The 27,966-nt window shown below is 45.0% G+C and overlaps 2 protein-coding genes across 2 annotated transcripts; one reads left to right on the top strand and one right to left on the bottom strand.

Moving 5' to 3' along the window:
• The first annotated feature begins 1,104 nt into the window (after positions 1-1,104).
• Positions 1,105-9,686, top strand: SUMF2 (sulfatase modifying factor 2). The gene is made up of 9 exons (XM_055001465.1): positions 1,105-1,273; positions 2,260-2,416; positions 3,186-3,300; positions 4,676-4,720; positions 5,497-5,647; positions 6,326-6,381; positions 7,322-7,406; positions 8,244-8,409; positions 9,425-9,686. Exons 1-9 carry the CDS (start codon positions 1,186-1,188, stop codon positions 9,519-9,521), a joined length of 960 nt encoding a protein of 319 aa, XP_054857440.1. The 5' UTR covers positions 1,105-1,185; the 3' UTR covers positions 9,522-9,686.
• Positions 9,687-10,004: 318 nt separating this feature from the next.
• On the bottom strand, positions 10,005-27,157 carry PHKG1 (phosphorylase kinase catalytic subunit gamma 1). The gene is made up of 10 exons (XM_055001464.1): positions 26,989-27,157; positions 24,419-24,559; positions 23,164-23,339; positions 20,973-21,027; positions 15,975-16,040; positions 15,038-15,201; positions 13,944-14,034; positions 12,845-12,998; positions 12,574-12,699; positions 10,005-11,643 (listed from the first exon to the last, which is right to left on the bottom strand). Exons 2-10 carry the CDS (start codon positions 24,499-24,501, stop codon positions 11,392-11,394), a joined length of 1,167 nt encoding a protein of 388 aa, XP_054857439.1. The 5' UTR covers positions 24,502-24,559; positions 26,989-27,157; the 3' UTR covers positions 10,005-11,391.
• Between the last annotated feature and the right edge of the window lie 809 nt (positions 27,158-27,966).

Here is a 27,966-nt window from a genome sequence, read left to right as displayed (position 1 = left end):
TGCCATCCTTTGAAGGTAACCCCCTTTTTGTAGTGCCCCCTTTCCTTTGTCCCTCTACCAGCTCCTCCAGCAGGAACCTATTTTTGCTTGTGTTATCTCTTTCCTGGACTGCATGCTGATGAGGCTACATGAATACCTTGACTCCTGGAGTACAGTGCAGAAATACAGGTCTGCGGAAAGCCTTTCTAGCACCCTTAATTCTGCCCCTGCACATACTTCTCTGAAGGAATAATAACCACTTGGCCCTGCCATGATCTGGGGCTATCCAAAATGCTCTTCGCAATAAAGAGGAGAGAATTTCTGGGAGGAGACACACTATGCAGTTATTACCCAGCAAGCTCTTGTTAGGTTCAGGGGCTTCTGATGAAGTATGCAAATGATCAAATTACAGTTCTAGGCAATACTGACTTGCAGTGGCAGACGCCTGTCTGTTCTAGCAGAAATAAACAGGTGTCTTGAGCTGCCTTGACCATTAGCCTGCTATACATTTTTATGGATTAAAGCCCATTTCAGATGCAGCGAGTGGATCCTCACTGTTAAGATACTTACAGGAGCATTTTTTTAAACAAGATTAAGAGGCTGTGAAATGCAATCATACAAAATATAAATCGAATCAAGACCATTCATAGCTATACACACCTAATGCATGGTGAGCCAAGGGGCCAGGAAGCACAGGGAGAAATGCAAAGGTTGATTTGGAAATGAAACAGCCTTGTTTCCGAGTAAGCATGAGTAAAATCGAGCTGCTTTTCGGATTTTAATTCACAGTGCGATCCTATGCAGTTAGTCCAGTCTAAGCCCACTTTATTCTAAACCCATTGACTTCAATGGGCGTAGACTGGAGTAACTCGGCATAGGACTGCACAGTTAGTTCTCCAGCCCGTAAGGAGAGACTGCAATCCACCCCAAGCAGGCTTCCTTGCGAGAAATCAGTAATGAATGCAAGGGGGCTTTCTCTCGAGTAACTATGCTCAGGAGCGGGTCTCCGTGCGTAAATATCGGGCTTCTCGGCGCCTAGATGGAGAGGAGGGAGGAACCGGCGGCGGCTCGCGCTCTCCCTCCCCGCGTGCGCCGAAGCTGCTTGCTTGACCCAGGAAGCAATTGCGGGGTTGGTGCGGCTCAGCTGGGCAGGAGCCTGCAGCGGTCGGGGGCCCCGAAGAAGCTCCGGCTGCGCCCCTTTCGCCCATGCGATCCCGGGGCGCCCTGCGCGGGGCGCTGCTGGTCCTCCTGCTTCCTGCGTGGGCCGTCGCTGGGACCAGCTCCAAGCAGAAGGGTGAACCGCGTTACCTTTCCCCCGCCTCTATCTATCCGTCCTTCTCTCCTTGTTTTGCCTCTGGCCTCTCTCGAAGTTAAAATATTCATCCAACGTTAGAAACCCCTTTGCCGCCCTTGGAGAAAAACAAATAAACAGGGCTCCTTGGGTTGCCAACCTCCAGGTGATGGCTGGCGATCTCCTGAAGTTGCAACTGATCTGCAGGCCCTAGAGATCAGTTCCCCTGGAGATCATGTATGTTCTGCAGGGTGGGCTGTATGGCATTATAGCCTGAAGAGGTCCCTCTCCAAACCCCACCCTCTCCAGGCTCCACTCCCAAAATCTCCAGGAATTTCCCAATCTGGATCTGGCAACCCTAGCTTCAACCTGCAAAAGAGAGTGTGTATTCCCCCCACCCCACCCCCATGGTTCATTGTTTTTACTGTTAAATATTTTGATGCCTGGGGATTTGTGTTCTCACCTAGTACGGGGTGGGGGATCTCCTTTGAATGGTAGCTTCTGTTAATTTGATCCTGGCAGGGTTGCCAACTACCAAGTGGTGGTTGGAGATCTCCCAACAACTGATCTATCAGAACTGACATCTGTTCCTTTGGAGAAAATGACTGCTTTGTGTGTGGGGGGGGGGACGGTATGGGGTTATATGTTGCTGAGATCCCTACCCAGTCTCCATCCCCAGATCTCCAAGAATTTCCATATCTGGATTTGGCACAGCACCCCTATCTGGGGCTGGGCGTTCCAAAGACTCTTTCCAGTTTTCATTGCTGTTGACAAAGCTGTAGCTTATTTAGATACACGATTCTCTTCCTTCTCTTCCATTTTGTCTTCACGGGAAGGTCAAAGTGACTGGCCCTGATTGCTCAGCAAGCTTCATGTCAGAATTGGGATTTGAACCTGCGGCTCTCCCAGCCCTAGTCTGACACTCTTACCTCTACACAGTTCTGGCTCTCAAATGATGCTTTTGCCTTTGATTTAAATCCTTCTCTCAGTGGTCAGAAAAGATGAAAACCTGGTGCAGCTCTCCGGTGGGAAGTTCCAAATGGGGACAAGCTTATTTGATAGCAAAAGTGAGGACGGGCCCCCCAGGGAGGTGACAGTCAAGCCATTTCTGATGGACAAATATCCGGTCAGCAACAGAGATTTCCGGTAAGGGCCAGATTCTTGTTGGCTTCACAGATGGAACAGACTGTGATCATATTTGCAGTTTAATACTTTGCAAATCCTACATAATAATTATTGTTCCATTTTCTGTAGCACTTAAGAGGGGTCAAATGCTTTGCATAGGCAAATTCATCCCAACAACCACCCTGTTAGGTAGGCTGGTATCATTACCCCATGGGAGCAGAAACTGATGACTAATGGTCCACTTGGCATGATATTGTCCACTCCAGAGACTTTGGCAGAAGATCTTCATGACACCTACCTGAGACCTTTTAACTAGAGATGCCAGGATTTAACTTGGCATCTTTTGCATGCATGGCAGGTGATTGACACCTCTTACTCCTTTCCCCTTCCTTACTGCCTCAAGAACTCAGGTCAGGAGCAAGATTTGAACCAGGGATTTCCTGGATCTCAAGTGGGCCTCTTGGTCACTGGACTGTAGTAGCTCTAGAACTGCTTACCAATCAATAGCATCCGACTGAAATATCTTGGTGTGCAATGCCTTAAAATGTGGATTTGGGGAAGATGAAATCCGTAGAAGTCAATAGGATGAAACTAGGTTGAATCCAGTCTGGGTCCCCTTAAAAAAATTGTTGGGGAAAGAAAGTAAAAACAGTTCCAGTCTTTCAGAAGTCATACTGGTGGTTGGAGCAAGATGTTTCTGCCATGTAAGGGAAAGGGTGGGAATACTTACAGAAATTCTGCCACAAAGTCTTAACATCTTGGGGTGTATGTGTGTTATATTTGGCAACAGAGAGTTTGTGCAAGATCGGAAGTACAAAACAGAAGCGGAGGAGTTTGGATGGAGTTTCGTTTTTGAAGATTTTGTACCTGAAGATCTTAAGAAGAAAGTGACACAAAAACTGGAGGTAAAAAAAAAAAAAAACGGGCAGATTAGCACTATCCTTCAGTACACAGTCCCCACAAAACTGAAGTTAATCTATGTGGCTGCTTCTGTTGCTTAATATAAATAAAATGTTGATAGCAGGATGTGTTCTGTCTGTGACCTCATTACTGCCTTCCAGCATTGGCAGAACTGCTGTGATGTCACAGAAGGCTTACGAGCATTCTAAATCTGAAATGCACAAACTCAGTCACTGAATGTTGAAATTCACTGTAGATGATGGAAAGTGGAAATATTGATTTGACCAGAATTGTGGTGATCATATGGTGAGGGAAATGGATTGGGAGAGATGCCTCTTAGCTAAAAATAAAATTTGTTATTTCAAATGCTAAACTTCTTTCTGAGGCAGTAGGACGGAAACGGCATTTTAATATAATTTTTTGTTGCTACTTGTTTAAAAAAAAAGTAGTGGAGAATGGTAATTGGGAGCAGGACTAAGATACAGCAGCACTAAATTTAATTAGGAAGGGGCTTTGCGTACTCTCCCCTTCTTCTAAATTCTGCCACCAGGTAACTCAAATTTGATTCCAAGTGGAATGATTATATAATTATGTAAATTAGCCTGACCTGATTTTGCATAATCAGTTCTAATGAAGGTGAGGATTTTCAGGGCCCTTGGCTACAAGAAATCATCTTCCACAACTTCTCTGTCTTTAGAGACCTCACCAACCACCACCTGTACTGCTTCAATCAACTATAAGATCTGGACATTTACTGGTTTGGTTTTGTAAAGGGTCCCAAAGAGAGCTGGGCATGAACAGAAATACGAACCAAAGTTTGGCACGAACCGGGCCTGTTCATGTTTCACGAACCAGCGGTTCTTCAGAGCCCATTCCTGATGAACCGCCACGAACTTTAGGTCGGTTCATTTGGTTCGTTTTTCGGTTTGTCACTGCGGACAGCCTACCGCCGATCAATCAGTTTCCTAGGCAACAGGGGGATGGGCTTTCTGCAAACCATCTGCTGACTCGGAAGTGATGTTTTCATGAACCAAACAAGCCGGTCCACAAACCCGGGCAGGTTTGTGAAAGTTCGTGATTTGTGAAACGCAACGAACCACAAACCACAGAGTTCCTTTTTTCCTGATTCGTACCATCTCTAGTCCCAAATCATTACTGAGAAACTGGATTTTGTGTGTGTGTGTGTGTGGTGTTCTGCACTTGCATAGCATATAGCCTGGGTTTCCTCTTCCTCCTACACCTTCTTTTCAGGTTGTTTCTCAACAATGCTTTTTCTAAAAAATGGAGACCCAAAACTAATGTTCTTAGTGGGCAGTTATTCTGGGTTAATGCTAGTGAGGGTTTGGCTTGCTTGGAACTCACTTATGTTTCTCCTTTTAGACTGCACCATGGTGGCTTCCAATAGAGAAAGCATTTTGGAGACAGGTGAGCTTTTCCAAAGGGTAAGAGAATTTTCAGTCCTGTAAAACTTCACAAATACTTGTAGTCCAAGCCTTTGATTCACAAATGGTTATGGTGGAAGTTCAGTATTGGGCTTTGGGTCTGCCATGCAGGAAGCCCAGATTCACATCCCAGCCAATGCAAAGTAAATTCAGGGAGGGGCTGTGACTCAGTGGTGGCTTTTCATTCCTGATTGGATCTTTGGCATTTCCGCTTAAAGAATCTCCAGGAGCAAGGCTGCTGGGAAAGACCTGTTTTGCCTAATACCTTAGAGAGCTACTGCCAGACAGAGGAGACAACAGCTTGATGGAAAGAGGGTCTGATTTAATATAAGGCAGCTTTATATCAAAGAGGTGGTATTGTGTAGTGGTTAGAATAAGAGTTGGAAAACCCAAGTTCAAATCTTCATGCAGTCTGGAACTTCACTGGGTGCCCTCATTCTTAGCCTAGCCTATCTCACACGGTAATGAGGAGAGGAGAGGCAGGATGCAAAAGGAAGTGCCGTGGATCTGTGATAGAACACCTGCTTTGTGTGCAGAAGGTCTTAAATTCAGTCCTTGACAGTTCCATTTAGTAGCAGGGGATGAGAAAGTCCTCTGTCTCCCTGGGCGCTTGGAGGGCTGCTGCCAGATTAGACAATCTCAAGCTTAAAGAGACAAGACAGCTTACTGTGTATAAGATAGCTTCACCTCTTTCCATGGACCACAGAACGTAGCATCCTTTGAATGAATGCCAAACCTGCTCAGAGATATTCCCATCAGCCCACAGGTCCTGGATCCGGCATCAAGGCCAAGCTGGACCACCCGGTGTTGCACGTGAGCTGGAACGATGCCACAGCCTTTTGCGCGTGGAAAGGGAAGAGGCTTCCGACAGAAGAGGAGTGGGAATTTGCCGCCAGGGGAGGGCTGGAAAGTACGTAAGCAAGGTCCCTAAATGGCCTTAAACAACCTGAAAGTCTCTGCCAAGGCTGTGCCAGTCCCAAGACTATATAAGTTGGTCGGCTGTTGGTGTCCCAAACAGTCTGATTCCACGTCCTCCAAGTGTGGATATTCCAGTTGCAGCTCCTTCCTTGTGCTGCGCTCATTTATACACAATACCAAGGGGGTTGTAATTGGGAGCCCTTCGTTTTGTTTGCAGAATCTGCTGTATACCCTTGTTTTCACAGTGGCTTAGGACACACATAAAGAACAATTAAAACCTGCGGGATTATTGGAACGCTGTAAACACAGAGCACGAGTCCCAGGACAGCCATCGGAAGCAGGCAGCTCGGCCGCTAACTGGCTTTGTTCTTGCTGCATCCTTGAAATGGAGCCAGCCGCCAACCCTGGCCAGCCCTTTTAAAATTATATACATTTGGTTTTTGTAGAATCCTTCCGGACTTCAGCTTTGTATTCTGAAAGGCAAGAGCCAACTGAGATGTCCAGAACAAACTAATTCTCATTCTGCTATTCTTTTAAGGAATTTAATAGTAGGGGCTGAGGGGGGGGAAGCCCTGCTGACCGATCATTTTGTTCGATAAGTGAACAGAAAACCAGTTCAGGACTGCTACGGACCAGGCTGACATGCTCTCTCTTTTCCCATTTTTGATAGACAGGCTGTATCCTTGGGGAAACAAATTCCTGGCAAACCGTGCAAACCTGTGGCAGGTAGGAAAACAGAGCAAAGACCAAAAAGTGATGGTGCAGTTGAAAGAAGAATTGTTTTATTCCAATATATGGCCTCTACATGTTAAGCTGATGTGTCTTCAGGCAAATCTGTATAATAGTAACATGCCATTCCCACAGCAACAGTTCTTCAGAGAGATAGGAAACAGAATCTGTGGCAGCACTAAGAGGAAGCTTTGATTTTCCTGTCCTCGTTCTGGGAGGCGTCTGGCTTAATCACTTCGGGAAAGATGATGCAGGACCTGACAGTCATTTGATCTAAGCCAGCAGAGCTTAAAAGCATCAGGACAAGGTCTGTCCTTTGCAGTGGGGCCTATTTAATATCAGTCCCCTGATCTTTCTTTTCCTGCTCCTGGGGAAAGCTCAGCAGAAAACAGAAGAGCACTTTTGTGTCACTCCAGATTCTGGGCTGGGAAGACGAGGAAACCTGGTCCTGGCTTGAATTATCTTTGACGATGGTCCGTTCTGGTGACTGGCTTAAATGGGTTGGGTTCCAGATTGGCTGGTTCATGTCCAGTCCATGTTGAGAGCTGGGGCAAGTGGTTAGGATGTTGACTTAAGCCGAGTTCAATTCAGATTTCTCCTGTGCCTTGAAGCAGTCACACGTGTGTGGTCCAGCCTACCCCACAGGGTTCACTGAATGGAGCAGAGGATGTCCTTTGCTTCTTAGAGGGAGGGCAGATGAAAAATGTGATCAATGGCTTCCTTAAACTGTTTTCAAGACCAAGCCGAGGTCGTTTGCCACTGCAGCATAGCACTGGGGAAGAGCACCTCAGGATCTTTTGTGACCATTGCAGATCATGCACATGGGAATTATGCGCCTTTCTAGGAATATTGATACCCCAAGTGGCAATGAGCTGGCTTGTGCCATTGAGACAGCCTACCTTGTTTGTGAGAAGGTACCCTCCGTTTTGCCCCACAGGGCAATTTCCCTGAGATGGACACAGCTGAAGATGGCTACCACGGGGTTTCCCCAGTGGCTGCATTCCCTCCACAAAACAGCTACGGTAAGGAAGCATTCCCTTGGCTTCGGCCACTGGAACTCGCAGCTGTATCCTGGGGACTGGACGGGGGTACCCAATATACTTTTAGAAGAATGTCATACAATGCATTTGTGTCTTATTAATCATGGGGAGAGGTGCAGCGTTACAGTCCTGCTCCTTGAAAATCCAGCTCCTTCCTCTTCCTTCTTGAAGCATTTCTATAGTTCAGTGGTAGAGCCTCAGCTTCGTCTGCAGATGGTCCCCAGTTCCAGCTGTCAGCATCTCCGGTTAAAAAGAATCTCTTATAGCAAAGTTGAGAGAAGGGTCTTTCCTTTTTTCAGGGACCATGAGAGCCTCTGTCAGTCAGAGGAGAGAAGACTGAGTATGGTGGACCAAGACTCTGATTTTGTATTAGGCAACTTTGATGGGTTTGTTCCCACCCTGTTGTCATAAACTTAATTAAGGACTAGAAGCTTGAAACATTGGTTAGGTATGGAGGCCGTCACTACAAGCTGGCTTCCTGCTAGTAGCAAACCTGATGGTTGAAACGGGACCACCCTCAGTTGAGGTGGGGGTGGTCTGCCCATTGGGGAGACTCTCCAGTTATGCAGAAAGCCATTGATGTGTAAAATTAGAAAAAGAACACACACACACACACACACACACACCCACACACACGTCCCGAATGGCGTAGAGGGTTGATCAGTTACAGTGTTCCTGAGCATGTTTAGGGTACGGTTCCCTCCCCATAGCATTCCCAAGGCTAGACCTCATGCTTCTGAGATTAAAGGCAAGCGTGTATGTCTTCAGTAAGGGTTTGAAGTTGCCATCAGTGAATCACCAGCCATTTCTGTATCGCAGGGATCTATGACCTGCTAGGAAACACCTGGGAATGGACTGCTTCACCCTATCGCCCTCATGGATCCGCAGCCCGCCAGCCAGCTCAGGAGATGCGTGTCCTGCGGGGAGCTTCTTGGATTGACACAGTGGATGGGTCAGCGAATCACAAAGCTCGGGTGACAACAAGGTGTGTGTAGCCCAGGGGTTCCCGGCCTTTCTGAGCCTGTGATCATCTTTGGAATTCTGATACAAAATGGCTGCCACAGGAGGTGGGGGCAGCCACAAAATGGTTACCACAGCTTACCTTGAGACACACAGTGAAGAGCCCTGTGCTGTGGTGGCAGCTGCTATTGAAGCAATGTTTTTTGAATCTGCATGGCCAATCAGAAGCCTTACTGGGCAAAAGTCCCACCTGTTCTCACCCACTATCTAAAAACACTTGGTGGGTGCCATGGTGCCTACAGGTTAGGGTTCCCAGGTGCCTGCCAGTGGCGGGCAAACTTCTGGGGGTTTGCCTCCTTGCCTGCTGACCCACCAGTGATCGGCGGGAGGTGGCAAGCCCCTTGAGAGGCTGTCTGCCACTGGCAGGCACCCTGGGGACATGTGCAGCACACATGCTCCCGGGGGGTGTGACGACATCACATCTGGGATTGACATCATTGCACTGGCCATGCTAACACTCCCACTTGCATTTGGGGCTGATTTTGGCCCTGTGCAGAGCGTGGGAGTGCTTGCATGTCTGGGCGATGACATCACCTGTGGAAGTGATGTCATCACAGCGCACATGTGCAGGGCTTGCGCTTAAGAGGGGGAAACCACACTGCTGGCACAAGGTCCCCTCACCTTCCGCTGGGAGGGTAGAGGGACCTGGTAACCCTACTATGGGTACTACATTGGGAACCCCTGGTGTAGCCCACGGAACCTCTCTGCATTGGCTTTTTCTGTCTAGTTGGTGCTCTTGAACCCCAATCCCACCCTCTGGGATTGACATCATCTTTTAGAAAGGTCATTCCATCCTGTGTGTGAGAAAAACAGGACTGCCTCTTTTAAGATGGCACCTGCTATTCATGGCTTTCACACAGTTCTTTCAATAAAAATAAATTTAAGAAAACACCCACCCCCTACCTAATCAGAGACAACCTTTTAAGCGACCACTGAGTATCTTAACTACTAAATCGTCTAAATGTCGTTTTGTTCCCTAGGATGGGGAATACGCCAGACTCTGCCTCGGACAACCTGAGCTTCCGTTGTGCTGCCAGCCTGTCCCTGAAAAGTGTGAGCAAGAACACAGAACTCTGAAGGGATCGTCTTGGACCTTTTCTCCCGTGGAGAATGCTCTTTGTTGGGGAAGGAATATTGATTCTCACAAGAGCAGTGATTTTTATGACTTTTATCAAGATCTGTGTTTTGATGCTCCTAACTGGGACCAAAGACTATTATGCAATAAAGACAACACTCCCATTGGTTGTAAGGCGGACATCATCATTCTATGCAGTAATAGTAAGGAAAGAGACCATAAAGGAATGGTGGCCCCCAGGGTGTTAACTGTGCTTCTAAAGCTCAGTGGCACAACAGACGCTTTGTATGCAGAAGAAATTCCAGGATCAGTGCCTGGCATCTTCTGCCTGAGATCAGGGAAAGCCACTGCTGGTCAGAAATGGGCTAGAGTGGGCTATAATTTGACATGGGCCAAGGCAGCTTTCTTGGCCGCATCAAATCTAATTAAATCTAGGTTGGTTCTTTCAGCAGCGAAACCTCATCATTCATCAAGACCAAATCATGTCCAATAAATAAAGCACATTTATTGATGTTTCAGTAGATGTTTAGAAAAGACATACCAATCCTTTTCCAAAGGCGCAGTGGTAATAAATAGTAATAAATATTTCGAACCCATTGGCCATTTGGGGCTAACACTAGCCATATCTTTTCTGCACTAAATACGGTGGGGACTTGTGCAAAGCTGCGTAGATGGCACTTTAACTGTGAGCTATGATGCAACTATTAAGTGGGAGTTAGCGAGGCCGGCAGACTCCTTTCCTAAGAGCACCTGTCCCTTTAAGAGCGGCACATTAAATCAACAGCTGATTGGTGTTTGCCTGTTGGAAAGTTTCATGTGGGAAGCCGTGTTGGTCTACAGTAGAGAGCAAGATCAGGGTCCAGTTGCACCTTACAGACCAACTTGATTTCCAGGGTATGAGCTTTTGAGAGTTAAAGATCTGAAGAAGGGAGTTCTGACTCTGGAAAGCCCATGCCCCAGAAATCTAGTTGGTCTTCAAGGTGCTACTGGACCCCAAGCTGACTCTTTACTTGTTGGATGTCTCCATCTTACAACTTCTTTATTGGGAAAGTGGTACCTGCTGAACATCGGTAGCTGGTTTCCAAAGACTTGGGCAAACCATTTGGGGGATAATAGCAAATAGTATTTTAATATTATTTAATTTGGCTAGCAGAGGGGGGAAGGTGGAAGAGGACATAGCAGTTTTCCGAAGCCTGGAGCAAAATAAAAAGCCTGGAGCAAAATAAAATGTTTTAAAGATTGGGGAAACGTTCTGCAATCTTAGCTCATTCTATGGAAAAGCACAAGAGTCCAGTAGCACCTATAAAACTAACAAAATTTGTGGTAGGGTATGAGCTTTCGTGAGTCACAGGTCATTTCTTCAGATACTGCTAGAATGTGAGTCCATCTGTCCTTATATCTTGGGAGAGTGGAGTGATTTTAGATGCCGAATGACAATAGCAGGTAAATGATAAAAGTCAATGAATGACAATAGCAGGCATGATTGGATAGGGTGGGGTATGCAGAGGGGTGGTGGGTGTGGAGAAATTGGCATTTGTAATGCAATAGGAAGCCTAAGTCTCGATTCAGTCCAGGTGGATGCATTGTCTTGAGCTTCATTATCAGAGCTGAAGAAGTGAGCTGTGACTCATGAAAGCTCATACTCTACCACAAATTTTGTTAGTCTTATAGGTGCTAGTGGACTCTTGCTCTTTTCCACTGCTACAGACAGACTAACACGGCTAACCATCTTGATCTAGCTCATTCTGCTATGCTTATTTGGATCCAATTTTGCTAAGATATCAGGGTGCTTAATGGAGAAAGTACATATCACTTTTCTGCCTTAGCTTCTAATACATTCAAAGGTGTCCTGTGCTGTTGGCACATTTGAACTCAAAAGAACTCTTCCTCAGCAGCTAAACTGAGCAGGACAGCTTTAGGTGTGTTTTCAAATAAAGCTGCCCGGTTCTGCGCTTCTCCCTTCTTCACCCAGTGGCCGTAGATCCGGAAGGCACAGGCGTCGATCAGCTTGCGGACAGGTTTCAAGACATAGGGGTCGCGTTGCATCACCTCCGGGGTGACTGGCTTAACGTTACGGTAGTTGAGGTAGATTCGGACCGAAGCCAAGATCGTCAAGCAGATGACCTGAAGGGAAACCAAACGCCTGGCTTTAAAACAAAAAGCGGCTTGGGGACATCATCTGATTAAGAAGTATCGAGTTGTCTCGTAACTAATGGATTAACTGATTACAGTTTATGAGACTTTGAATTTCACTGAAAGCAAGATTTCATAAATCTGCTCAAATACATGCCCTCTATAAAGATACAGTCATAATGCATGGCAGAGGCCTCATCATATGTCATCCGCCATATTCTGCTTTTTGTTTGCCATCCTGACCTCCTTGGAGGAAGGAGTGGGATAAAAATGTGATAACCTCCAGTGGCTATTCAAGGCCAACAAGAGCAGCAACCTAATTTATGCACACACAGGATCACTTTTATATAATTGTGGTCACTAATCCAGGGTAGCAACCTCACCTTGGCTTGCAATTACGAACTGTGCTTATGAAGCACACAGCAGGGTGGTTTCTGGGCACTTTGGCATGAATGAATAGAAAAAGACAAATCTATGTAAGGCTCCATTTACGTCTGGTCCAGTTTTGGCAGCCCCCGGAATTATAAAACACTTGCAACTGAAGGATCTGGGTAAATTCGCAACAGGACTTGCAAATTTTGTATGTGTGCATGCACATACACACGTATGTCAGTCCTATTTTCCAAAGAGCGGTAGTTTTGTGAGAAGGGGGTATGAGTCTCTTCCCAACTGTAACCACATCAAGAAAATCTTCGAAGATTCTTTGTGGGAAGCCACATGAGAACTAAAAGGTTCATAAAGCCAGCATAGGTTAGCAGAACTCTATGTAGAACAGTTGTCAGTGCTATTCACAGCATTGACTGGTCAAGGCCATGGCGGTCAAGCCAGTTTTAAAGCCGATTTAGCTGAATAACACAGATGTGCCCTAGATCCATTGCTGGGCAACCCTGGTTATAAGAGAGCAAGTATAAGCTTGGGTACCCGAAATTTCCGGAAGGGGCTGAAATGTCGGACTTCCTCCACTACATATTGTTGGAAGAACGGGTGGCTGAGAGCATCGTCCACCGTGAAGCGACGTTCCGGTTTCACCACCAGGAAATGGGCAATCTACAAGCAAAAGCACAATTGGAGGTTTAGGTCCAGAGATGGAAACGCTACTGTGTCTGCTCCACCTTCCCTCAGATTGTTATAAGATGAAGCATATTCGAGCATCGCAATGCCATGAGACCTTCCTGGCTTCAGCATCACCTACCAGGTCTTTGACGGTATCTGACTGGTCGTCCCACTCGGGGGAACCGAACTTGTAATCTCCGCTCATGATCATCCGCAACATTAGCATCTGTTTCCGGTGCCAGAAAGGAGGTGATCCGGCCAACAATGTATACATGATGACTCCCGAGCTCCACCTGGAAATAAGCAACCCACCTCCATGACATTGCTGCTGGAAAAAAATCACATTGCTGTCTTCCTTCTCCATGCTGCGTTTGCTCATCCTTTTGAAAAATGAATGTTTTTAATACAGCTTGCATCTGTGTGTATGTGACTGGGTACCTGCAAAACAGGATTTGGGTCCAGTGGCACCTTAGAGATCCACAAGATTTTCAGGAGATAAGGTTTCAAGAGTCAAAGCTCCTTTCTTTAGATATGTATCCGGAGAAGGGAGCTCTGACTCTCAAAAGTTTATACCCTGAAAAATTGATTAGTCTCTAAGGTGTAGGGTTGCCAGCCTCTAGGCGGTAGCCGGAGATCTCCCAGAATAACAACTGATTTCCAGGCAAAAGAGATCAGTTGCCTTAGAGATGCTGGCTGCTTTGGAGGGTGGAACCTATAACATTATACTCTGCTGAGGTCTCTCCCCTTCCCAAGCCCTATCTTCCCCATACTTTAACCCCAAATCTCCCGGAATTTCCCAGCTCAGAGTTGGCAACCCTACTAAGGTGCCACTGGACTCAAATCCTGCTGCTGCCTTATGGCAGCCCTGACTGGAGTTTTCAAGGTGAGAAACATTCAGAGGAGGTTTGCTATTGCTTGCCTCTGCGTAGAGACCCTAGACTTCCTTGGTGGTCTCCCATCCAATTACTAACCAGAGCTGACCCTGCTTAGCTTCTAATATCTGACAAGACAGGACTAGCCTGGGCCATCCAAGTCAGAGCTCCTGCAAAATGAACCATCTGCAAATTGATCATTGTAAGTGATGGTAATGAACTCATCAGGACTGGCTGCAAGTTTTTTCTCCCCCAGGGCCCAAGGTGTCCACAGGCCCCTCCGTTGCAGTTTTCTCCCCCCTTCCCCTTGCATTTTTGCATTTTTCTTATACATAGAGAAATAGGCTGCCACATTGTTTTGCTTACATGTCAACTTCCTTCCCATAGCCTAGATGATCTGGATCCATGGAGCATTCTAATATTTCAGGTGCCAAATAGCCAGGAGTTCCACAGATCTCTGCAAGAAAAACATAAGTTCTTTTAAAACAAACTTTTTGTGCCTTTAATTTTTTTTAAGGCTGTCAACCTCCCTAGCTAGCTTGTGGGGTCAAGACAGACCTTAATATAGCAGGGTTCTTTTTATGAAAGCTGGGAATAGAACCTCCATGTTCAAAGACAGTATACCATTGAATTCCAAGGACTCAGGTAACAGCTGAGGGTGGTATATTGCCTTTATGGACTTCCCAGAGGCATCTGGCTGGCTGGCTATTGTTGGGGGCAGAATGCAGGAACAGATGGTGTTTTGATCTAACTTTAGGCTTTAGTTCACATCAATATCCAAAGTCAGATGACGGCTCTACCTTGGTCTAATTGAGGTAATTCTCATATCAGGAATGCATGTATTTTTATCGCAGCTTACCCGGCTGCTACTGAGCCCTGTGGCGCAGAGTGGTAAGCCACAGTACTGCAGCCCAAGCTCTGCCCACGACCTGAGTTTGATCCTGGCAGAAGCCAGGTTCAGGTAGCTGGCTCAAGGTTGACTCAGCCTTCCATCCTTCCGAGGTCAGTAAAATGCGTACCCAGTTTCCTGGGGGTAAAGTGTAGATGACTGGGGAAGGCAATGGCAAACCACCCGGCAAAAAGTCTGCCAAGAAAATGTCGTGATGTGACGTCTCCCCATGGGTCAGTAATGACTCAATGCTTGCACAGGGGGACTATCTTTACCTTTCTTTTTACCTGGCTGCTATCTAACTAGAATTTTAAATGAAGCACATGCTATCAAAAATTTGTAACCTCTCCCTAAGACAGCAAAACCAGAATCAATGATGTAAATAAGTGGAAAAAACAGAATAAAGTATTCAAAATTAGGAGAAATATTCATACTGATTCAATGTGCCTACAATATAGGTCTTCAGATTGCTAAGGGGCAACATCAAAGAGTGCGCTTATCCTTCTAGACCTAGGGGGCACAGGTTGCCCTGCCCCAGTTTCCAGTCTCTGCAATAAGTGGGTCACATCACCTTTGAGTTTTTCTCCTCTCTGCAGCTGACAGGAGAAGCCAAAGTCAGTCAGCTTGATATTCATGTCGTCGTCCAGGAGGATGTTTTCTGGCTTCAGGTCTCGATGAACGATGTTCATGGAATGAAGGTACTGGATCACTTCTAGGAGGGCACGCATGATCTTTCTAGAGGAAGGAAAGTAACCCCCAGTCAGCTAAACGTAATGGCTCAGAACAAAAAAGTACATTCTCATCTCCAGGGCTTTTTTTCAGCTGGAATGCGGGGGAACGGAGTTCCGGAACCTCTTGAAAATGGTCACATGGCTGGTGGCCCCGCCCCCTGATCTCCAGACAGAGGGGAGTTTAGATTGCCAATCTAAACTCCCCTCTGTCTGGAGATCAGAGGGCGGGGCTACCAGCCATGTGACCATTTTCTCCAAGGATAACCCACTGAGTTCCACCACCTCTTTTCCCAGGAAAACAGCCCTGCTCATCTCCTATCCCCACAACTCAGAACAGGCCCATATTTCAGTGGTGCAGTGTAAACAGGAAGTCCCTGGTTTAATCCCATTGGAAGGAAGTCACAGGTGTTGGGAAATAGGCTTTCTATGCCTGGGGCACCAGACAGCCACTGCCTTCCATAGAGAAGGTCCCAGGTTAAAGGATCAGTTATCAGATGTTAAGAAAGAACTTCCTCTGATGGACAGCTATGGCCAAACAGAATTGAGAATACTGAACTAGATGTGTAGCTGGACTCAGACTAAGGCAGCCTCATATATTCATCACATTAAAGGGCGTTAGGGGTCTTGTTGGAACTAGACCCAATGTGATGTAGCAGTGAGAGAGTTAAACTAGGATAAGGGTGGCCCAAGTTCCAATCCCCTTTTAAGAAGCCTGGTGGGTGACCTCGGGCAAGTCAGTGGCTCTCCCTCAGCTTACCTTGTCTTCCAAGCCCTTACCTGGTTTCCTTCTCGCTCAAGGTCACTTTCTCGGTGAGGTAATCAAAGAGTTCCCCTCTTTTCATTCTGTGTTTAGGGAGGAAAAGGTGCTTTATAAAAACAAGGTGACTGCTTTTAACATTATGAACATCTCGGTAAAAATGAAATAAAACACAAAATGAAGGGCAGCTCTGGCAAGGAACATCTCAACTTCATTATCAGCATTTGAACATATCGCATATAGAAGGCAATTGAATAAGGACATTTTAAAATATTTGGAAATCTTTTATAGATATCAGTATATAGATTTCCCAATATTGTTTTTGTAGCCAGCACTAGAGCAGGCATGAACTAAAATACGGACCGAAGTTCGTCATGAACTGGGCCAGTTCGTGGTTCACAAACCTGCAGTTTGTGGGAGTTCATTTCTCACTAACCGTGATGAATTTTAGCCTGTTTCGTTTGGTTTGTATTTTGATTTGTCACTGCAGACAGCCTGGCGCCGATCAACCAGTTTCCTAGGCAATGGGGAGGATAGGCTCTCTACAGACCTTCTGCTGACCCGGAAGTGACATTTTCATGATTTGAATGAACCAGTTCCCGAACTGGGGCAAGTTCATGAAAGTTTGAGGTTTGTGAAATGCGACAAGCCACAAACCACACAGTTTGGAACTATCCTGGTTTGTGCCCATCTTTAGCCAGCACTGTTTTCTTTGTTTTCTTCCCCCCCCTTCTGTTTACTTTTTAATTTTTTTCTGTTTTGCACTAATGAACTAATTAAAAAACCATTTTTTTTACACTTCAAACACTCCTCCTCAAACTAATAATGAAGACAAACCTGGCACCTTCAATGCTACAGAGATCTCCTGCTCCGTCAAACCTCTTGGCCTTTTTCTCTCACTGCTACTTACTCCTGGAACAGCCTGTTGAAAACAGCTGTCACGTCGCCCTCTCTTTCTACAGATCTCTCCTCAAAACCTTTCCTTTTCTTTCAAGCTTCTTTGAGCCAGTGATCTTGAGCAGCTGATAACGGGTCTTTATTTCTTTAAGGAAAATACGTGCAGAGGTACTTGGCCAAAGTCAATATAGTCCTCGGATCTCTATCAGCCTGCAGATAGGGGATTATATTATCTTTTGATACAGTGGGAGGTAGTTTAGTTAAAATAGGGGCAATCAACAAGTCACGATAAAAGTTGTAATAAGGACCTTCCAAAATCATATGGGACAGGGAATCAAAACTGAAGGCATCTCTCACTCTAAAATCCTATAAAGATTTGCTTTTAGACTAAGGACAACCCGCCCACAGAACAGCTTGGAGTTACTGTCTGAGCTGCTATTCTAGGCATGCCTCCGGATCAGTAGAAAAAAGGCAAGCCCAGAGCTGCAACAGGTTGCCTCCTTGGTGAACAGTTACTCTGCTGTGTTTCTGTATTGAGAAGTTGGCAGCAGAGCTGTATTTCCTCCCACCAGTGTAGGCTGATTGGAAAGAGTGCATGACTAGAACAGGAAAGCGTACAGAGATACACTGTACAGCATCTTGAGGCTCATGGGAATTGCTAACTGTGTCATTAATTTACTTACTGTGGCACATCAGATGAGGCTATGGCACTTATAATATAGAACAACCTTAGAACGTCCCTCGTGGTCCTTTCAATCTTGGGAGATTTTATTCATTTCAGAGGGAAAGGGGGGGATCTTTCTTGAAATGGGCTGATTTAAATCTGATCCTTTTCCTTTTGACAGAGTCCTCGACACCTAAATGGACAAGCCCGTAAGCCTGACACAAGTACTGAGAATCTTAAAAATAGAATCTGTGGCAGCAGAGACCTTAGCAAAGGTTATGGGAAATCTGAGCAACCAGCCCTGGGCGGGAACACAGCAGCAAGGATACAGAACAGCTGCACCCAGCCCTCCTCTCTGGCTCTGAGATTGGCAGGGAGCATTTATGGTTAATTCTTGGGACTGGCACAGAATATTATGTTACAATGTATGGCTGGAAACGAGAACAACTGAAGAGCCTTGAGGTCCATCTAGTCTAGTCTAGAATCCTGTTATTAAAAGTGGCCAGTCAGATAACCCTGGAAAGCCCACAAACAGGGCCTGGGTACCCAAAGACATCCCCTTGTTGTTTTCCCTCTCCACAACTAGCATTTAGAGGTACACTGCCTCTGACCATGGAAGTTCCATGGACACTTCGTCTCCTCCATAAATGTATCTAATTTCCTTTTAAAAGACATTTGAACTGGTGGCTTCCAAACGTTCAGTGGCTGGAGATTTCTTGGAATTACAATTGATCTTCAGATGACAGGTATCAGTCAAATGGCTGCCTTGGAAGGTGGACTTATGCATTATACTAGCTGGGGTCTTTCTGGTCTCCCAACCCTACACTTTCCAGGCTCCACCACCAAAATCTCCAGGAATTTTCCAACCTGGAGCTGGCAACCCTACCGTCACAACACCTTGCACCAGTGAATTCCATATGTGAATTACACTTTGCTTCTTGCCAAATCTACTGCCCAAATAAATTTCCTTTGGTCTGTCATGAATCTGGGTCGCCGTGTCACTGATTATCTCCTGCCTTCCCTCAAGGCTGGTTTGTGGAGCAACCTACCAGCCTCAGCGAAATAAAACAAAAGTCCAGTGGCACTTAAGGACTAACATTTATTTCGATATAGCTCAGTATTTAGTAGAACAGATATGGGAAGGCAAGGCAGAACTGTAGAAGTGAGCTCGGACTCATAAAAACTAACAGTGAGGGTTGCCAGCTCTGGTTTTGGAAATCCCTGGAGATTTGGCAGTGGTGCCCGGAGACGCAGCTCAGCAGGGACATAATTCCGTAGAGTCCACCTTGCGAAGCTGCCATTTCCTTCAGTGGCAGAATTGATCTCTGTAGTGTGGAGACCACTTGTAATTCCAGAACTCCAGGGCTGAATCCACACACCCGCCGAGTGTCCCGGCGTTGCGCTAAATGTTCGCTAAACACCCGGAAGTGTAGCGTCTTTCTAGCACAATTCAGAAATCGCGCTAGAAAGATGCTACACTTCCAGGTGTTTAGTGAACATTTAGTGCAATGCTGGGATATTCTGCAGGTTTGTGGATTCAGCCATCACCTCACTCAGGACTTAAAGGTCACTGTAATTCAACAGAAACCTTTCAAAGACAGAATCTAACGGGAAGCTGCTGAATTGGAATTCATATGTAAATTTGACTCAGTCAGGCTTGGATTGAATAGAGACTATGAATGGTTATCTCATTATCAGAAGTAACTGATTTCATTATCAGAAGTAACTGATCCCATTATCAGAAGCTACTGATTGCATCTACTCCCCCCTCCTCTCTCCACCTATATATCTGACCAGTTTCTTCTTACCCTCCATGCATCTGACGAAGAGAACTGTGGGTCTCGAAAGTTTATGCTACAGTAAAGTTGGTTAGTCTTAAAAGTGCTACTGGACTCTTTTCGATTTAGGCCTCACTTGGAGGTTGGCAACTCTACTTAGTAAAATGTTGCTAGTCTTTCAGGTACTGCTGGAATTTTATTTTGTTATGACCAGGGCTTTTTTTCTGGGGAAAGAGGTGGTGGAACTCAGTGGGTTGCCCTTGGAGAAAATGGTCACATGGCTGGTGGCCCCGCCCCCTGATCTCCAGACAGAGGGGAGTTTAGATTGCTCTCCGCACTGCTGGAGCGTAATTCCATAAACTACTCTCATGTCCTGCTGTAGCCATCTTTTCCCTAGATCAAAAAGCCCCAAACTCTAAGTTTTCTTCATTCAGAAGGTCTCCAGACCCTTAATTGTCTTGATTGCCCTCTTCTGCAATTTTGTCCAGCTATGCAACATAATTTTAGAGATACAGAGACCAGAACTGTAAATGGTGTTCCAAATGCAGCTAGGATGATAGGTTGTTTCAATTCCCGTCCTTGAGATGACATGAAATTCCATTCACAAATCTGTCTTGCTTCTGAACAGGAGGCTCCCCCTGCCCCCTTAAGGATTCTGTCCTTTGAAATCTGATCTCCTTACTTTGCTTTTAACCAATCCCAGAATCCTACTTAATGGTAATTATTGTAAGCCATCCAAACAGCTGACTTTCCCTGATGAAAACAAACTTGGTTGGCCTGATGGCTCTGGATGCCAGTTAAAAGAAACTTCACAGAACATCAGCTGCCTGAATCAGAATCCCTTAAGTGCCATGCAAAAGAATTAAGTAGTTTCTTGGCTATTGCATGCAGATGTGTAGATGAGTAACAATTTCAGGCTGCTATTGCAATAGCCAAGAAACTACTTAATTCTTTTGCCTGGCAAATGAAGGTCACAGTCCTGACCATGGCTCAGATTAGCCCAATCTTGTCAGATATCAGAAGCTAAAAGGGTCAGCCCTGGTTAGTACTTGAATGGGAGATCAGTAACAAAGTCCAAGGTTGCTATGCATAGGCAGACAATGTCAAATGGCCTATTCATCTCTTGCTTTGAAAGCCCTATGGGATCGCCATAACTCAGCTGTGACTTGGTGGCACATCACACACACATTGCAATATGTACAAAGCATCATAAAGCTGAACTAGTAGGGGGCACATGGTCACGTATCCGTTCAAGACAGAGATGGGTTTATTTCTAATAAAAAGAGCATTAATGAGTGGAAATAAACTTTGTTACTTTCCCCAACTTTCCTTGTGCTCTAGTTTGGGAAGAATTTTTCTTCCATCCTGGCTCCCTTATGGCACAGGTGTCTGTGAAGTGTGGGTGGAACATCCCTTGATCACAAGTCTGTTTGCTAAAAAAATTAAATAAAGACCTCTCCGCCACATCCTGTCATATCTACGTTGGTCCTCAATCACCACCTTGACAGTCATAGGAAGCTGTCATCAAATTGGCATAAAATGTCTTACTGATGGATCCATCGCTTAGATTCATATGGCCTTCTTGCATATTTGTGCAAAGCACGCTGACTCCATAAATGCTTGCTTGCATGTACAACTGATCAGCAGCACATGTGAGTCCTAAAACATTTGGTACTTACAGGTCAAAAACCAAGAAGAAGAAGGTGTGAGATTCGAAGCTGTCCTTCAGCTGAACTGGAAATAAAATACAAAGTCTTAATAATGTGGGTTCACATTGGAACCACCCACCACCCCTGCAAATATAATGTGCAGGGCACTGTAAAACTGGAGTTTAACTGTAATGGCTTCCCTTTGAATTGACTTTTAAAGCTCTACGATGTCTGGTGTCTCAAACAGTGTCTGCTGCCATGTAAACCCAAATATGAATTAAGATTTTCTTACGAGGCTCTGAATGTCGTCTCTTATGCATGCTAGTTTATCATGCACAAGGAACGGGGCCTTCCTGGCAGCTGACCCCAGTTGCACAGAATGTCCCCTGCCCTTAGGAGGTGAACTAAATCCCCTTGGGGAAGGAAGGGGGCGTGGCTCAGTGGTAGAGCATCTGCTTGGCTTGCAGAAGGTCCCAATTTTAATGCACAGCATCTCCAGCTAAAAAGGAGCAGGCAGCAGGTGATGTGAAAGATCTCTGCCTGAGACCCTGGAGAGCTGCTGCCAGTCTGAGTAGACAACACGGACTTTGACGGACCAAGGCAGCTTCATGTTCCCATTGCTTGCCTCTGTTAGGAAACTGACAAACGCATGCTTGTTCCTCCAGGCTTTTTGACAAGGAGGCCTCTGTTAGGCTGCTGTGGCTGCTGTCTGTAGATCTGCTGAGTCTATTGTTTTTAATGTAAATTTTAGTGGGTTATAATCTGTATTATTCAAAGTTTGCATATCATTTGAAAATCAACACTGAAAGGCAGGCTAGTAAAATAAAGAAAGGTATCCTTGGATCTGTAATTCAGAATATATATCTGAAGCCATCAACACATGATTAAGATGTCCCTCTTTAGTAGTTCCAGATTAACAGCCTCCCCAGGTTCTATTCTCACAATCATGAATACATCTTAAAAATTCCCACTTTGTCTATAAGCATACACTGAAAAAAACATTTAACCCAACAGATGTGATTATGGCAGGATACTTAAAGGATGTTAACTAATGACAGTAAAGAGATGTCTCATGTTCACCTCCGAAACCAGATTTTACACACACCCAATTACCATTCCTGGTGATTTTGGGGGAAGCCATGGCAACACAACTGGTCTGGTTTGTCGTGCAGATGCCAGAATCAACCTAGAATAGCTCAGGACCAGCTCTTAAATCACCTAGAGCAGAAATTCTTAATGACTGTTCTTCTATAAAATATAGATTAGTAAATGATAAAGGAATAAACAATAAGCTCAAAATCTGCTGCCCCACTGGCTCATAAAACTCTGGGAATGCACACTGATCGATGTCACAATAGACATAGGAAACTGTCGTGCTAAATCAAAAAGAGTCCAGTAGCACCTTTTTGATTTTGCTACTACAGACTAACACGGCTAATTCCTCTGGATCTATGTCGTGCTAAAGTCATCTCTGGAACAAACCAGTGCTAATTGCATTTGTCCAGAAAAGCTTTGCGAACTTTGCGTTCCCTGACCAGAGTCTATCAACCCCTCGGGGATGAGAAACACTTTCAGGAATCACAAGCCTTTGTACAAGAATGACAAACAGGCCCCAAACACTTGCTAGCAACCTTTCGGCATACCGGGAAGCATGCAACTGCTAGCTGGAACGGAAATAACAGACAGACACAAATCTGACATCAAAATGGCAACATTTAAAAGTCAGCAACAGAACATTTTCAATCTACTGGGAAACTCCAACAAGGAAATGGTGAACGGGAATGTATCAACTGGTATTAGCTGCATTAACCAGGATTTAAACCAAGATGGCACATTTCTTAGCCACCAATTGCTTAATATAACTATGCAGACTGTGATATCCCCAATCGCAACCATTGTGAATGATCACTACATAGTAGGGTTATTATCACTTACAAGGCAGAACCTGGATTTGTCCTGGAATTACAACAGATCTCCACTAAGAGATCAGTCTCCCTGGAGAAAATGGCTGCTTTGGAGGGTGGACTCTATGGTATCACATCCCAGTGGATGTCCCTCCCCTCCTCAAACCTTGCCCTCCCCAGACTGTACCCCAAATTTCCAGGAATTTCCTAGCCCTGAGTTGGCAACTCTGTGCCTAGACCAGCTGTCTGTCTTCTTTCTGGACACTGAGAACCAAGATCCAGGTGATTAGTTTTGGCAACTGGAAAATCTAACTTACTGACATTGGGATGTCCAGAAACCTTCCGAAGGATGTCGATTTCCTTCTGAGTGGCTTCTCGCAGTTCCTGGACTTCTTCTGGGGACAAATTCCCAGCTGTGATGTCTATAATTTTAACAGCAAATTCTTCCCTGGTAACTTTATGGATGCACCGGCGAACCACACTGCTTACCCCTCTGAAAGAAAGGAAGGAAGGAAGGAAGGAAGGAAGGAAGGAAGGAGGCATTATGTTGGTCTCTAAGGTGCTAGTGGACTTGAATCTATGCAAACACAGTTTTATCTATCTAAAGATGGTACCAGTTCCAATTTTTTGTCAGTAATTATATTAAAATACATTCTTAAAAACCAAATCTGCTGGCTCAGTGATCAGTGGTATCATTTAAATAGAGCCAAGTATTTTCAATAATTAATTCATCAACAAAACATTGCAGCTCTAGCTTTGAAAATTATTAGAATTCTTTGTTAAACAGTTTTAATGTAAACATATTAGGTTGCTCAGAGTTTGATCCCCCCCCCTCTATAAACAATTTCAGTCTCTCCCCTTCCCCCCCATCCCACTATATTGCTTCATGGAATTTCTACAATTTGCTTTATGGCAGGTTTGCAGCAGGTTGCAACCGTGAGACAGCAAGAGACGGAGGAGGGACTGCTTTTATCCGGTCAGTCAGTTGACTGTAATCAAGAACTTAGGAGAGAGTACATTTGAAAGACAAATCTGGAAATGGATTATGAATGGTGTGGAGAAAGAGGATACAGAGAAATTTCCCCCTTTTTTCCAGAATAGAAGCTCAGATTACCCAGTAAAATTGAACAGTAGATTCAGGACAGACAAAAAACAGGACTTCTTCACATTAAATCTAGCGAACTCACTTTAACAAATCAGGGTGAAAGCCTGTGGCTTAGATCCCTGTAAAAGCGAAATTAATGGAGGAGAAGTTGTATCTGTGCCAGAGGTGATTAACTACAATAGCTGACTGGAACTTCCATGTTCCAAGGCAGTGTACCTCTGAATGCCAGTCATGGGGTGGGGGGAGTGGATTAACAACAGCTTCTCATATGCTTCTGGTTGTCCACTGTTGGAATCGGGATGCTGGACTAAATGGATCCAGCAAGTCTCATTTTACAATTGTTTCTGTTTTTTCGTGATTTGAAAAAAAAGCTTTATTCAGGAAGAAGTTTTTAAGTGCCACAATTGTTTGATAATAGTTTTGCTGGACGAATAACAACATCTAACCAGATAGATCCATATTTTTACCTTCCCAAGATCTCCTTTGGCTCATATTTCTCGTAAAATTCCCCAGAAGAATGGCTATCAGGAATCTCCTCAGTTTTGGTCATCTTTGCCTGATTGTACCAGTCCCAGCCTTCCTGAGGTCTATTTCAAGATGACAAAATGCTATGAGGAAAAAAGAAAACAAGAAACAATCTTCAGTGAATATTGCGTATTGTGAGATGGAAGTAAATAAGAAGGCAAGCTGTTGCATCTCAAGGGTCTCCTTTGCTCCGTGTTTGCTTTCACGACACCCCTGAAGTGTATGTCACTTTTTCCTCCCTCACAGAATCAAATATCTCTAAAAAGCTTTGCCAAAGGCTCTTGTGACAGCCACTAGCATCTATTGGCAAATTCCCATCTTTATAAGATGATGGATCTGAAGAATTCACCTGAATAAAATCTGTTTTCTAAAAGATATTGAAGTGAGGGTGGCATCATTTGTGAACATATGGCCACTGGAAGTTACCTTAAACCAAGAAAGAGTGCCTTTGGCTCAGTGGCGGAGCATCTGTTTGACTTGCTGAAGGTCGCAGATTCAGTCCCCAACATCTCCAGTTAAATGGGCCTGGTAGTAGGTGACGTGAAAGACTTCTGTCCAGGACCCTGGAGAGATGCTGCCAGTCTGAGTAAACAATACTGATTTTGATGGATTAATGGTCTGATTCAGTATAAGTCAGTTTCTCCAACTCCGTCTTGTCTTGTCTGACTAGAAGAGGGTCTCCAGGATCTCAGGCAAAGAAAGCCTTTCCCCTTTTATCTGCACCTGGGATTCGTGAACTGGAGACGTCAAGGAATGGACCTGGGGCTTTCAGCATCCAAGACGTGTGCTCTATCGCTGAGCCATGCATGTTGTCTGCTCTGACTGGCAGCAGCTCTCCAGAGTCTCAAGCACAGGAAAATCTTTCCCAAGATCTGCTGCTGGATCGCCTACAAGAGCTGGTGGAAAGGAGAAATGCTAAGAGCCAACTATGCTATTTAATTATGTCCTAAACTTTTGCTGGTCGCCCAAAAATAATATTTTCCCCGTTGTGGAATTAGCACCATTGACCCAATGACAAGGCTATGATCGCAGAGAAAAGGCTATGATAGTAGAAAATGCAATTCCCTTTTCATGCAGGAAGTAGTTAACTTATGGAACTCACTGCCACAGGATGCAGCGATGGCCACTAGCGTAAAAAATATTACAAAACCAGGGAAGAGGAAGAGACTTGCCAGCAGTTATTAACCAGTTTGGCTTAATAGAATCTCAGTATACAGTAGCAGTATAGCAGCTCTGAATACCAGATTTGGACAACAGGATTTTCTACATGGAGCATCGGGGTCGGACTAAGTCCCTTCCAGGTCTAGGACTCTTATGATCTTTGATCTGATTTAGCAAGGCTTTGGTTCTTACCAGCTTCTAGTCCAGCCAAACCCCAGACGGGAGGGGCACGTGCATTACACCCATTAATTTCTGGCATCTCCAGTTCAAGGATTACAGGTTCTGGGAAAGAACTATCGCTACATGAGACCCACGAATGCTGCTCAAATCCTAGCAATCGTACGTATGGTCAGTAGACAGTCCTGAGCTTATGAGGGCAGAAAGGCAGGATATAAATTGTGAAATCTGCAGCCAAAGAAGAACGTTCATTAGAAACTGAGAATTTTTCCTGACTTTTCCAGCTTTCCCTCCTGTCACGGTGCCCTTGAAATGTGTTTTGTATGCTCCATGAGGCAAAGGCCTTTCTTCTGTATTGATGTCTATCAATATGTATTTATCCCAGGAACACAGGACTGCCCTGCCCTTTTATCATCACAACAACCCTGTGAAGTGGTTTAGACTGTGAGAATGACTGGCCCAAGGTCCCCCAGCAAGCTTCCTGCAGATTTGAACATGAATCTCCCAGATGCTAATTTGATACTCTAGCCACCACACACTGGCTCATACCACACTGTTCCATTCTTTGCTTGTATTGCAAAGTACCATCATGTGCACTGATCATGTTATGTAAAGAAATAAAAAGTTACTGTTTTGCTAGTAAGCAGAATAAAAAAAAAGTTGAAGCAAGTCACTGAATTCGGAGACATTGAAGAAATTGTTTACTAAAGCCATTTGTTTAATTTTAGCTCAGCTGCCACACCCTAACTGCAGTGGTTCTGCCACGGAACAGCTCAATAAACGTAGAGCATCTATGCATGTGCACAGTCATTTTCTATTGATAGTCACGGCCAGCCCATCTTTACATAGAATTTGCATTGAGAGCTTCCAATTAATAATTAGTTGGTCTGTTGAAATGGACACTTTTTGACCTTGATTTTGTATGATGATGTGGGTGGTTGTAATTTCTTTGTAGCTAGAGAAAAGCACTCATCACATGCTTAGAGGTGCTCTCATCTTTCATTATTACACCGCTTGTTCCAGGGCTTAATTTTTGGTTGCGGCTCAAACTAAATCCTCATTCCCAGCCATCTTTCAACTGCCCCCACTTCGCTGGACCTACAAATTCACTGTTGTGCATTTATGTTTCTTACTGACCAAGATGGATTTCTGGACTAAGAAAGCAGGCACTCACCATAACCTTTCCTTTTCAGAATCCTCTCTCTTCTAATCGATCACCAGCTTGTCAAGGGAGAGCGTGGTGGGTAATCCAGTGGGCTAGGAGTCAAGAGCCAAAACTGGGCACTACGTTGTGTGTCTCACACAGACAATAACAAACCAACCCTCTGTGTTCCGTTAATTCACTGCTGATCAGTTTCCCTGCAGAGACTGCAATGCCAAAAATAAAAATTGCAATGCAAGTTGGCTCTGTGCCAAGCCCTCTGATATGAACACTTGACAGGCTGAAGCATTTATTTAAGAGTGACCCACGGCTGAGGTGAGCGGTAGAAACTGTCATGCTGGCAACAGCACGGCCCCAAGTCACTGAATAGGACTGCTGTCATAGTTGCTGCTTTGCAAAACGCAGGCGCTCTTAAAATAATCAAAAATCAAGTGTTTCACAAAGAAGAAACAGATGCCCAAGGCAAGTATAGAGATGTGTATGCTGTGCCTCCAGGGTTATGTCACAGCATGTGATGCGTTGCAGAATTCAGCTGTTCAAAAAAAAAAATGATAGCACCTGCTGCACCCAACTCAGAACCTAGAAAGATGTCCGGTGAACAGTGTCAATCTGGCGACATTTTTCTTCTTCACCCCTCACAATTAGCAACTTATTCAAAGACATGAGGGAACAGAACCTCCCCCCCTTATATTCCATCTCATTATGTGCTAGGCTGTAGCACAATATTGTACATGCGTAAAAGTAGTCCATAGTCTTAAATTAGCCATCAGATTGGAACTAGGCTTCTACCAAGCCTAGTTGTACCAAACTTTGACTAATGTGGCAATCATAATCCTTTTTTTCGTGTTGGTGGGGAAATGTGCATTTCAAAATGAGTGGCACCAATGTAGAAATGTACCTGATTTCAAGGGTCTCAAACACAAGGAATACAAGAGGGCTGCAAGTGAGTAAGGCTCCCTTTTCAACAGCTGTCATAGGAAATAAAACTTG

This window comes from Eublepharis macularius, chromosome 17, assembly GCF_028583425.1.
Source record: "Eublepharis macularius isolate TG4126 chromosome 17, MPM_Emac_v1.0, whole genome shotgun sequence".
In the NCBI taxonomy this organism is placed as follows: domain Eukaryota; kingdom Metazoa; phylum Chordata; class Lepidosauria; order Squamata; family Eublepharidae; genus Eublepharis; species Eublepharis macularius.
Note: the sequence above shows the minus strand (reverse complement) of the source record. Positions and strands in the feature narration are given on the sequence as shown.

Bases quoted from the DNA above. Each gene is read 5' to 3' on its own strand.
- SUMF2 (XM_055001465.1), top strand. From the start codon at position 1,186: ATGCGATCCCGGGGCGCCCTGCGCGGGGCGCTGCTGGTCCTCCTGCTT. The intron at 2,417-3,185 runs GTAAGGGCCAGA...ATTTGGCAACAG, and splicing joins GTCAGCAACAGAGATTTCCG to AGAGTTTGTGCAAGATCGGA. The intron at 6,382-7,321 runs GTAGGAAAACAG...TTTGCCCCACAG, and splicing joins ACCGTGCAAACCTGTGGCAG to GGCAATTTCCCTGAGATGGA.
- PHKG1 (XM_055001464.1), bottom strand. From the start codon at position 24,501: ATGACCAAAACTGAGGAGATTCCTGATAGCCATTCTTCTGGGGAATTT. The intron at 23,340-24,418 runs GTAAAAATATGG...CCTTTCTTTCAG, and splicing joins CCAAAGGAGATCTTGGGAAG to AGGGGTAAGCAGTGTGGTTC. The intron at 15,202-15,974 runs GTAAGGGCTTGG...TCCTTCCTCTAG, and splicing joins TTGAGCGAGAAGGAAACCAG to AAAGATCATGCGTGCCCTCC.